Source organism: Etheostoma spectabile, chromosome 1 (genome assembly GCF_008692095.1).
Source record: "Etheostoma spectabile isolate EspeVRDwgs_2016 chromosome 1, UIUC_Espe_1.0, whole genome shotgun sequence".
In the NCBI taxonomy this organism is placed as follows: domain Eukaryota; kingdom Metazoa; phylum Chordata; class Actinopteri; order Perciformes; family Percidae; genus Etheostoma; species Etheostoma spectabile.
The window spans coordinates 4727501-4740361 of record NC_045733.1 but is presented as its reverse complement, the minus strand read 5'-3'; the positions used below and the strand labels follow the sequence as shown (position 1 = coordinate 4740361).

The window sequence follows — 12861 nt, the reverse complement described above, 5'->3', positions numbered from 1 at the left end:
TAAATATTTGTTTGAAGTTGTGCATTTACAATATGTAGTCAATAAAGGTTCTCACAAGTATATTCACACAAAAATGTGTGTGTGTTTGTATTTCTGGAACTCCCCCGACACTGCTGCTGGTGGTGGCCTGTATCCAGAGAGGAGCTCAGGCCACAGGTGTGCAGGGTCAGGGTTTAACAGCCCTGGGTTTATGAGGAGGCTAACGGGGCAGCCGGTGAAACGCGCCAGCGCCGACCTTTACGGCCATGACCAGGGCAGTGCCACCTGCAGACTGGCGTAGAACAGATGCCACACCGAAACGGGTCAAAGCTTTTATAGCAACGGCAGAGGGTGCGAGAGAGAGTGGGAGAGAGAAAAGGTGAGGCAGCTAGTAGTCCATCATTGTGACTGCTTTACTGCCACTACTGCCATCTAATGACAGAGCTGTCAGAGCACAGGGAGTGGGAGGAATGGAGGGATGGAAAGGCCGAGGAGCAGAGGGGGAGTAACAGATAAATGGATACAATGATAGAGTGAACTGGGGGATAAAGCACAGAGTGGAGGAGGAGAAAGATGAAGCATAAAGAAAGGAGTAGATGGATTGATGTAGGATTGATTGGAGGAGATGGCTTCAGCTAGGAATGGAGAGAATAACATTGTAGTTAATTGGATTTAATGATTACACCACTGCACAGATAATCCTCTGACACAGTATGGACTCCTCTGCTGGTTTTTGTTAATGAGTGCTGTCCATTGGCTAAGGTTACCAGCGTGTGATGGCTCTGCACACACACAAACAGATGCATAATATGACATTTGTAAAAATAAAAAAAACACACACACACCACTCTAAACCAGAGTGCTAAGTAATCACCAGTGATTAGTCCACACTCTGATCAAGGGCTCAATACCTAGCATTTCCAACACACATATTGATTACCCTGGTGTGTGTGTGTGTGTGTGTGTGTTTGTGTGTGTGTGTGTGTGTGTGTGTGTGTGTGTGTGTGTGTGTGTGTGTGTGTGTGTGCGTGTGTGTGTAAAGAGAAAGGCTTTTTATCCATGGAATTGATTTTCAGAGAGAGACAGGGAGACGGGACCACAGCAATCAGACTGGTTTAGTCCTGGATTTGTTTATGTGTTATTCTTGCTTCTGACTCAGTATGATGTAGAGTCAGTTACCCATTTATTTCAATCTGTCCTGTATTCAGTCCTGACTAGCGGACTGGATTACAAATTGGTTGTCTGAATGACTTTGTCTACCACGACCGATTTTGAGCAAAGGGAAACACTGTAACACTATACCTGATGCTCCAGTATCTGCAAACCTTCTGTATGTGGCCTGTCATGACAAAACTACAGCCCTTCTTACTCTTCAACCTCACTTTCCCTTTCTTCTGCTTGCCTCTGTGGTTTGTGGCATCACTTACGTTTTTTGTTGTTGTCGGTTTCACTCTCTTGTTCTCTGCCTGTCTATCCATCTTACTTTCTGTCCTCCTCCCCTTTCTCACTGACTTACCCCAGGCTATAAGCACAAGCAGTTTTGGCGGAAAACAACAACAGCAAGAGCGAGCCGGTAGATCTGAGCAGTCAACCTCAACACACACACACACACACACCACACACACACACACACACACCACACACACACACACACACACACACACACACACACACACACACACACACACACACACACACACAGTAGAGGTTTTAACAAGGTTTATCTCTTTGAAATCCCCATGGAGAATAAAGATTGAGGTATGGAGGAGGGATGAATAGAAGGAGGAATGATACAGACTGGAAGGGTGGGAGGGACAGATAGCAAGAATATTAAAAGCAGGAGGAGAGCAAAAGTGAGGAGGAGGCGTGTGGAGAAGGAGTGACTAGCTCCATTTTTAAGTGGTTGCTCTCTGGCTCTGCTCCACCTCGGCTGTGATGTAAATGTAACCTAAGTTCAAATGCTTCTCCTCTTCCACCTTTATCTCCCTCACTGTTTCTGCTCTCCTACCATCTCTCTCTCTCTCTCTCACACACACACACGCACACACACACACACTATTCCTCTTTATTTAACCCAACCTTTTTTGTTGTCAAATAATCACAGAGAACTAGCATGTGTCTGACACGGTCTCCAAGGCAACGGCGGTTAAGACAGGAAGGCAGGCAGGGGCTCATTCAGTGGTTGAATGAAAGAAGGGGGAAGAGAAGAAGCAACCCACAGTGCAGGACATACACAGAGACACGCACGCGCACACACACACACACACACACACACACACACACACACACACACACACACACACACACACACACACACGCACACACACAAAGTGATGAGGAGGGAGGAAAGGTACCATGAGGCAAATGAGGGATGAGGACAAGCAGGATTACATGGCTGGCTGGTGGAGAAGAGTCAGGGAGTTCGAAAGAGAAAGCATTGAGGAGAAGGAAGATACTTCCTAATTCCTCTCTAATTTCATTTGTGTATCACTCCCTTGCTCTCTCCTTGTTTGATCCAACCGCCACCTTGACTGGGGTCAGAAGTTCTGACACATGTAGCAGAGTGCTGCACTGAGACCTTCCTCTTTCTATCGGAACCCCGCACACACACCTCTTTGTGTCGCTTGCCGTCTTTATTTCTCACACAAACACAGCAGGCGCTCTGTGGCCTTTACCGGCAGATCTACATTTCAAAACCCTCCTTTTGAACAAGAGAGGTAGACTTGCAAGACACAGAAGAAACGCTGAAGACATGATGAAGATAAAGTACAAAAATATTGGAGTGTAGCAGATAAAAAAACTTTTACTTTGTCCTTAATCCTTAATAATTGTCCTTCTAAAAAATGCAACACATGCTTTCAAACTGAATCCCCTCATTTTAATATGTTTATGTGGTTTGTGGTAATAACTTAATACTTCTGAGTCATTTCTTGATTTTCTTCCATTCGGCAAGTGCTGTATTGTACCCTTACACTGCTTATTATGGGTATGATACACTCTTGGTGTATTTAGGATTAGTTGTTATGTCACTTGCAGGTCAAATACACAATTATCCATCCATGCTAACAACCTTTGAAAGTTGGCCACTAAACTACTGCTAATCTCGGCGTGTTTCGTGTTTCTAGGATAACAGCAGTGTAAAAATGTGCATGAAAAATTAAAAAAAGCATAATCCACAGTGAAAGCTTGTAGAAAAAACAGCAAACATTGAATTTGGTAGTAAAATCATAGTTCTAAGAAAAATCTAAATTGAAGTCTACGTGCATTGAAAATGTGTCTGGGAAAAAAGAAGGAAAAAAAGAGTATATAAGGTAAAAAAAGCTAGGCAAAACGTAGCAAAATAAATCTAAATATCTATAAGTAATTTAAATTATGGCATGTTGTAGGAGGACAGGTGATGTTTGAGTTGCAGCTGGCAGGTAAAGAGGTTTGTTAGAACAGGCCATGGGGTTGGAGAGTGAAATTGGGGGGGGCAAGACTAAGCACCGTTGGATATGATCTAACTGCGCACTCTGCCCACTGACTAGAGCACATCAATAATTTATCTCTGCTAAGTGTTAGTGAAGTGTACCCACTTCTGCTGTAGGGAGACAACAGTCACACAATGATGAAAACACACATTAACCAGAGGACAAGCACTTTTGTACAGATTTAGGCTATACAATTAAACAGACTAAGTAACAGCAATGTGAGCCAAACAGCCAGCACTGCATACATTGTACATAGCATAGTGCATATATTTTTTGTCTAATTCACAGGTGTGTAAGTGCACAGCATGCATGTTAAAAACCAAAGGAGCAAGGAAAACAGTAATACATTTATGGACAAAATTCTATATGAATACAGGCATACACACAAATAAAAGAAATATGATAGAATGAGCCCAATACCGAGGCATGGAGTGAAAAATATTTCCTTTAAGTTCCCTTCTCTTTCATTCTCCCTTTCTACTCCTGTCTGTCATTCGCTCTCCCTCTCTCATGCCCTCTCTTGGCTCTTCTCTCCACAATCAGTGCCCAGTGAGCCGTGAGACGCACTTAAGCGCCGACCGGCGGTAACCTCACGCCACCCTAGCACTCACTCTTTTTCCCACACAGGCACACACACACACACACACACACACACACACACACACACAGGCACAGGTGCACACACACACACAGGCACAGGTGCACACACACACACACACACACACACACACACACCACACACACACCACACACCCACACAAACACCACACACACACAACCACATGCATGCACAGACAAACAGATACACACATAGACAGATATGAATAGACAGATCGCACACATAAAACCACAATTTTGCTCCTTTTACTCGCCGTGTGGTGGTGATGAATAAAACACACTGCCACTTAGTGTCCTCTTTACCTGCTGACTTCCATGTCGATTGAGGGCTGAGAGCTTAGTGAAACAGAGTTTGAGCAGCTGTCACACAGCATTACCAGCCTTGGATCTCAGGTTCCAACCTCAGGACCAGCAACACAAAGACAAGCGTCTCCTTAGATGCACTCCAGAGCTAACCTCAAACCTCCGGTGCACTTTTTCAGAGCACACAAACACACAAAGAAGTACTCACTGCCTATACCACTGTGCATATACACAACAGATTTACAAGCATATGTGCATAAAAACACACAAACGTGAACATTTCCACATCACACACAATTGTCATTAGCTTACCTGGCAAGTAGTAAAGTGGTGCTTTTAGTCCAAACATTGTTAATGTTTATGTGTCATGAAGAGAGAGCAACTTGTTTCAAATGTGCAGGCAGCCGTCCTGTCCTGGATGACTAAGCTAGAGAGGGGCTTTGCCCTCGCAGCCACCCAGAAACAAGGCTGTGTGAGGGGAGGCTGGGCTGGGACTCAGCCTGTCATCCCCGCTCTCTGGTCCTCGCTAACCAAGCATGAGGCTGGGACCGCCCAGCCAGCTAGGACACACACATACACAAACACACAGACAGTCACACAGATACACACAGACAGAGAGGTGCAAGGGTCAACCACTGAGCACGCCCCCACTCTCGACCCCCTCGTGATCCCTCGGGCAAAGGGTCACACACTAGCTGTCGGTTTCCAAGCAGCAGCAGAAAACACGCTTTCTCCAGCTCTTTCTTACATACACACACACACAAACACACACCCAGGGAGTCGGGACAGCCAGAGTAAAAGCTAGCAGTCCAGTGCCAAGACACGGTGAAAAGAGGCAGGAGGGAGGATAAAATACAGGCTGGATAAATCCTGCAGACGAGAGCGACGACTGATTCCGGGGACTGTCTTTTATCCCTCTATCCAAGAAAGATGATCAGAGGAGAGACGGCTCTGCTTCTTCCGCTACTGCTGCCACTCTCTTTCTTTCTCGCTCTCTTATTTTCTCACCCTCCCTTTTTTCTCCCTCTCTTTCACTGCTGATATGGAGAGGAGGTTGAGGAGAGGAGGAGAGAAGGAAGGCAGAATGAACTCCCTCTAGGCAACAACACAGCCACATAGCCTGAAAGTGTGTGTGTGTGTGTGTGTGTGTGTGTGTGTGTGTGGTGGGTGGATGGGTGGGTGTGAGGGTGGTGGTGGTGTTAGAGTGAAAAGAGATAGAAGAGGCATGGGTACAGATGAGAGGGAAATACCGGCCAGTGCCGATGCTTCACCAGAGGAGGAGAGTGGTCATAGTTCAATTCAAAGTCAGGGTGACAGCTGATTGGACAGCCCCACTGACAGCGAGAGGCCAACGACTGTCAAGGGAGCATCTGTTCACACTGTATCAGACAGTAGGAAAGCAACCAATAGAGAATGCAGATAGAGTGCCGTGGGTCTTCAAGGGCAGCTCACAATAGAACAGCTACGTGTTTGGAAGAGTAAAATATAAAAGAATCCCCGCCTCCATTCTCTTCTCTGAAAATAAGAGTCCTTGTCTTTAGTCTGTCAGTGTGTGGGTGCATTTGTGTGTCCGTCTAGGAAACTTGGCTTGTGCAGCCTAGCGCACAGACTGCTCACCATGATGCGCTGACAGCAGACTTTCCCCCGTTCTCTCTCTCTCTCTTCATCTCACACACACACACACACACACACACACTCACACACGCACACACTCGCTGTGTTATTCCACTGCCTGCTTTGCAGACAAACCCAACTGAGATGGTGGCAGTAGGGGTGAGAAGTTAACTATTTTCTGGGATGCAGCCATGCCAAACCAAAAAAAACAGCAGGAGACAGGGCAAGAGAGAGAAAGAAAGAAAAACAAAGGAAGAATTGATGGAGAAAGACTAAAGACAGTTTGCCCTGAGGACTGACTTACTCTCGAACCCATTCTATGAAGCTCACAGTGGGAGAGAAACAGAGGGGGGATTGGCAGGAGTGAAGCGAGGAAGGGGCTTGAGACAGACTGAGGTGTCCTATGCCTTCAGAACGACTCAGAGGACGAAAAAAACTCCACAACACGCATCCACAAGCAGAGTGGGAACGAGTGGGAGCGTGAAAGGCATGCTCACAGGCAAATAGGGCAAATAACCGCTAATAGGGAATGATGATTGGAGGAAGGAGAGACAGACAGAAGGAGAGAGCAAGTGTGGAACATGGAGATATTATAAGACTGGTGTGGAAGGGGAGGGGAGTCCATAGAATGAGATATGTAAGGAAGCAGAGAAGAGGGGGGAGGGGGAGTTATTCTGGGAACAAAGCCCTTTTTATTTAAGACAGGAAATCAGTAAATTCTTAATTCAGACAAGTGCAATGTGCTACATGCTATATATATATATATATATATGTATGCTACATTATGTAATATTATGACAGATAAGTGAAACTGTGCAACACGTTTACATGTGCATACCCTTAATGCTATATCGCATACAGTGCTAAATGTGCGCCTGAAAGGAACGTGAATGTTTCTGTGCTGTTTTGCATAGGTGTGTGTGTGTATATGTAAAGTAGGTGTTGAAGTGTCTGGCACCTCGTAAGACAAGTTGAGAGGTGACGTGTCCCCCTTAGGTGCTACACCACCAACTCTGACGACACACTGACAGATAGAAAACTTACAAAGCAGCATCCAATTTCTGTAAATGTAACAAGATGAAGATGAATTTGTTAGTTTAGTTAAACTACAGGCTAGGTGCATCCAGACATTCCCTCATAAATGAAACTAATTTTCTCAAAGATCCAACAATACATTTATGTAAATGTTCTTTGAAAATAAATTGTCTCCTGTCTTCTAGCTGCTATAGCAAAGTTGTATAAAGTGTTTTAAGTCTCTTAATCAAAACAATAACAAAAGACAGACTTTTTAATGACATGAAGTTGCATGAAGGATAATGAAGGATCATGGAGTTGTTGTCTTTATTGTCAACCATCATTGCCGCTGAAAATCTATCTGACCTAACTCAGGCAAAAAACTATGTTAACGGAGTCACGGACATAAACGGACAAGTTAATGTATTTGAAATTTTTTTCAGATTTTGTTTGTACAATTAGCCAGGCCTGCTTGGTTCTTTTGGTGAATGATTGTAAAGACTTACAAAAAAAATGTTTACAGCATATACTAATAGCTCACATTATTGCATTGTGTAAACATTTAACTTCCTTTAATATTGTATATTAGTCAGCTAAAACCACAATATCGTTTGGTCTATAAAATGCCAGAAAATGGTGAAAAAATGTCCATCCCAGTTTCTCACTGTCCAGAGTGATGTCTTTACATTGCTAGTTTTGTGAGTCCGAACCCCAAAGATATTCAGTTTAATGTAGTATAAAACATAGAAATCAAGATGAGAGGCTAAAAACTGCCATTTATGCTTAAGAAATTACTTAATCTATTACATTATTATCAAAATAGGTTTTTTTTACCTGTAGCTCAACAGGTAATTGAAAAGAATAATCTTTAATTTATTTACAGTTTGGTTTTTTATTTGTTATTTATTAAGGGACAGGCAATGCTCAAGACTAGCTCTCATCCTCTGTTGCTTAAGGTAGTGTAATGAGTCACATTTGACAAGTGCAATGGAAAAGAAGGCACACACAAGCACACACATTCTCTGAAAGGCTATAAAAGCTCCCTGGGGACCGAAGCAGTGTGTGTAACTGAAAGCACTGTGATCAAGGAGTAACAGGGAGAGGAGAAGGGAAGAGGGGAAGAACAAAACAAGTGAAAAGGGGGTGTTCGGGAAAAAAAGGAAAAAAAGATGAAAACGGCATGGGAGGGAGGGCACAGCAGTCTGCTGATAAAGACAGGGATGAAGAGAGAGAGAGAGACCGAGAGAGAGAGAAAGAGAGAGAGAAAGCAAAAATGAGCTCCCTCTCTTACACATGCACATAAACAAGCCTGCCATGCTCACTTCCTGTCAACCCACCATACAATTATCTTACCTATACCCCCACCTTGCAAAAAATATCTCTCAATTGTTGTATGGTGTGTGTGTGTGTGTGTGTGTGTGTGTGTGTGTGTGTGTGTGTGTGTGTGTGTGTGTGTGTGTGTGTGTGGTGTTAGAAGGGGTTGAAAAATGGTCTTCTTCCACAGCAGGGAAAGCAAAGATAAGGCATCACCCTAATCTTTATCTAACACACACAGCCTCTGGAGGTGCACAGCACGCATGCACACATGCATGCATGAATGTGCAATCCCAAGAATTGAAATGTGAGTAATTTTAGCAATTCACTCTTTAAATAGGAAATAGCGGTTACCACTGCTTTTCACTACTAAAATAAACATTTAATATTTGAGTAACAAATGTAAAAGCATTGAGTATTAAAATAGAAATAAGGACATGTATAGTCTTCAAGTAACCCTATACAGTATACATTTATACATAGGGCTCTGTGATATGGTTACAAACTGTATCACTAGTAATACGGACAATTTCAAATATCTATGATATTTCCTGGGATTGGTTCAAGCACCTTTGCAAGCCAAGGATAAGCAAGTACAGCTAATGGATGGATGGATGGATGGATGGATGGATGGATGGATGGATAAATGTGTAACAAAATTCCAAATGTACACAGAATCACACAAATATTCAAAATAAAATGATGCATTATATGATGAACAAAAACAACTAATTTTGTTTCAGAATCAATAATTTGGATTTTTTTTTTAAACGTTTAGAATGACAAAATATCATATCATCACAATTTGATTTTGCTGAAAGTTGAAAAGCATTAATTGCATCATCACCCAGCCCTATGTGAACATACATAGAGAATAAGCATCTTACATGCCCTAAGACATTAGGAAAGGAAAGGTTTTAGAAGGAAGGGTGGTTAAAAATTTGAGGGATTTGATTAAAAAAATCGGCTGGTCTGTAATACGTCGTCTCATATCAAATCTGATGAGAAATGCTATCTCGTCACCCTTCCCTCACCCCTATTTGCCGAGACCTGCACCCACTCCGCCATTACACACACCCATTTAACCTGACCTCTCGCTGGCGATTACAAGCCTGTGCAGTGTGTGTGAGCACGTGTGCGTGTGTGTATCGGTCTTTGTGTGTGAGATGCTTCTCTCCGTATGCTAATCACAGCCTAGCACTGAGAATTAATTTGCAAATGTGTCATTACCCATCAGGCTCAGCAGCAATAACTCTACAATTACACAACACTCGCCTGGCCAGCTGAGCACCACACACGCAAATATGTGCGCACGCGCGCACACACACACACACACACACACACACACACACACACACGCACACGCACACGCACACTCTGCTTCTACAGTTCTAAACAGAAAAGCTCTGATATAAAGACGGTAAATTCTGAAAGATATGCCATTCTGCTTTACCACCAAGACAATACACAATACTTCTAGCAAAATGAGCATCCAATTTATATTCTGCGTGTTTACGGTGTAATCACAGCTCCTCACCTCAGTGTCAACAAGACAGCAACCAAGGTCAGTTGCGCACTTTCACACACTCCTGTTTCTTAGCAACATTATCCAGGTAATCGCTGAGAAGTTCAGCATCACACAATGCCTTGCAGTGTGTGTGTGTGTGTGTGTGTGTGTGTGTGTGTGTGTGAGTTCAAGGACTTACCTGTGAAGTCAAGGGTCAGGATCCAAGGTAAAGCACGCAAAAGCCATGAGGAGGAGGAACGGTTGGCATGAAAAAGAGAAAAACACAAAACTGTGAGAATAGACACATTATATTTCAAGATAGCAGACATATTATTGTCTCTTTCAAACATGACTGAAGATACTTTATTCACAACTTTAATAATTTTATGTTCTAAAAGATATGCTGCATATACAGAGAGGGACATAATGAAAGAAAAACCTGAATATGCAAATGCATCTATACAGGGCTCCGGGACTCACTGAATAGTAAGGTGACAATAACAATTAGGTAAACCTTGTGCTATAGCTCCTGCATTCATTACATCTTAAACCAAGTAAACACCTATGAGATATTTTGGAACAATGAGTTAGACAGTTCTCTCCAGCACCACTATCATAAATTCAAATGAAGAATTAGCTTTTTAAAGAACGGTGCCCAGTTTCAGGGATTTGAAGAATCATTGTAAAGGAGCAGTGAAGCTGTTTTTGAGGTTTGTGGTGGTCCATAATCCTACTAAGACAATGTATGCACATTGAAAATACATTTTGGATATACATGCAATAAAATCAGCAGAAATCATTTTTAGGTGTCCCTTAACTGTGAAGTTGAGGACATAACTGTGACCATTTACCATTAGAGCTCACGTTTTTCAGCCTGGTGAGAAGAGAAAAAAACAGCAGCCAGCAGCAAACTGACTGCTGAGTGAGAATTTAAGTCATTAACTCAGAAAGGTTTTCAGGAATCTCCCTGCATTTCAAAATTGAGGTCAAGGAAGGGTTAACGTAAAACTAAATGTTTGCTCAGTCACTGGATGCAAAGCACCTGCTCTCAAACTCCCCTTATCATCACAGCTCCTAATATGGTTACAGCTCATTCACACACCTCTGTGTCCACTGCAAGAAACTGACCCACAGTGGCACATACTCCTCAACACTTCAGACACTCCGCTCTGACACCGGCCTTGTCGCCTGCTGCAGTCACACCTCGGGGTGACGGAAAAGGTGTGTACATGCACATGCATTATGTGTCCGTCTTTTTTTTCACCAAGGGCTTTACTGGCTCAAAAGAACGGTCAAACAAGGGCCAGTTAGTAAAAGCTTAAACTGAGTATATTCTTTGAACAGAGAAAGAATGTTAAATATAAAAAAAATAAACATAAAATTATTTATGTTTTCCTTTTTGTTTTATGCAGGGCTGGCAGCTAAACAGATAAATAGACTGACGTGACAAGGAACCACAAACCAAAAAATATGAAGAAGAAATAGAGGAACTGGGGATAAAACGGAAGAAGGGATGTTTTGTAATCTCATGACACCGTCCAACCACTGATGAGGCTTTGGTGTTGCTAATCCTGTCTGACTCAGTTTATAAAAGACAGTGAAGATATACACTTGAGTCTCAAGTTAACAAACTCATGTACTTAGAGACCCTACCGGCAACACAGAAAGAAAGAGTCTATTTTGACAATTTCCTTTGGCAACACAAAGCAGATCGCTAACCTTACACTTACGGAAAGGACAACAGAGGTCTGGAGAAATTATTGTCAGTGTGGGATTATACAAACTTCCTGAGCCAAAGGCAGCATTGACTGGCTTTTACACACGACACATCTGGTTTGATTTGTGGTCAGAAGATCAAAATTTGCATTACTTCATAGCTAGCTTCAAAGCTACTGATACCAGATAAATATGTGTTACTGTACTGATTCAGTTTTTAGCAATTTAACTGTCCACACAGGGCAAAATCAAGCATTAGAGGCACTTCATTTAGAGGCCAGACAAGCTTTTTCATTAGCATAGCCATTGTATAATCCTGTCAGTTTGTTTTTCAAGTTATCTAGCTGTTGTGTCTTCCTTATTGTCGTTATTATAGTAATCAAGTGAATAAAGGGTGCCATGCTCTACCTGAGCAACACTTAATCATTAGTCCACAGCAATGCTGCCGTTTTATAAAGAACTGATGTTTAAAATTCTCCACATGCCTGTTGTTTAAACCAGTGTGAGATTAGGAAAAGGACACTTTACTGTAGTGATTTGAATCGGATACAAGCTAAATTGTGCTCTTACTTTGAGAAAAAAAAAAATGTAACACTTACACCGGATTCTAGATTAAGTTACTCATTAAAATGGATGATTTGTGCAGTGTGGATAACGCTATGAACATTCTTCAGAAATTCTCTTGATGACATCTTCAGGCGCCTCTTGCATTTTTTGCTTTGCGAATCACATTTTAATATTCACAAATCAAGCCTGCACTCCTCATGTGAACCAGATTACTGTCACTCCTGATTTAAAGTGAATTTCCCTTTTAAATGGCTGCAAGCCCTTATTGGGGCTGACACACACACACACACACACACACACACACACACACACACACACACACACACACACACAAGGGAGCCAGGTGGGGGGAAGCTGGCCAGAGCTGACAACCTGATGTGCCGTCATATCATATGCCTCCCACAATGCCTTGTGGCACACCTGCTTTCTAGCACAGACAACAAAAGCATCCCTGTTCTCAGCCGAGGGAATGCATTGCGCCACACTTCTCTGCTCTGATGAGGCTTTTTATAGTTACTCAGCTCTCCTACCTGCATCCTCAAACCCTTCATCTGTCTCCATATCAAACACATCAGATCTGCTACCTCTCAGCGAGTCCCGTTGTTATTAGACAGAAGAGCAGAGAACCATAGACAAAGTAGTGAACCAGGGAAGAAGGAGGGAGGGAAACTTTAAAAGCGCTGCTCATTTGATTAACAAATATGTGTGTACATGTGTGCTGCATATTCCTCTGATGTAGTGTCTGTGTATACGGGGCAA

The 12861-nt window shown here is 42.8% G+C and overlaps 1 protein-coding gene across 3 annotated transcripts in view; it reads right to left on the bottom strand.

Moving 5' to 3' along the window:
- Positions 1 to 12861, bottom strand: part of gse1b (Gse1 coiled-coil protein b) — a 165554-nt gene that overhangs the window by 54884 nt on the left and 97809 nt on the right. Inside the window, exon 1 of one of the 3 annotated variants that reach the window (XM_032504667.1) lies at positions 4683 to 5296. The exons of the other annotated variants lie outside the window; for them this stretch is intronic. Within the exon in view, the coding sequence (XP_032360558.1) occupies positions 4683 to 4719 (37 nt within the window). The 5' untranslated portion in view covers positions 4720 to 5296. Of the gene's footprint in view, positions 1 to 4682; positions 5297 to 12861 lie in introns of those variants that run through there. 3 annotated transcript variants of the gene reach the window in all.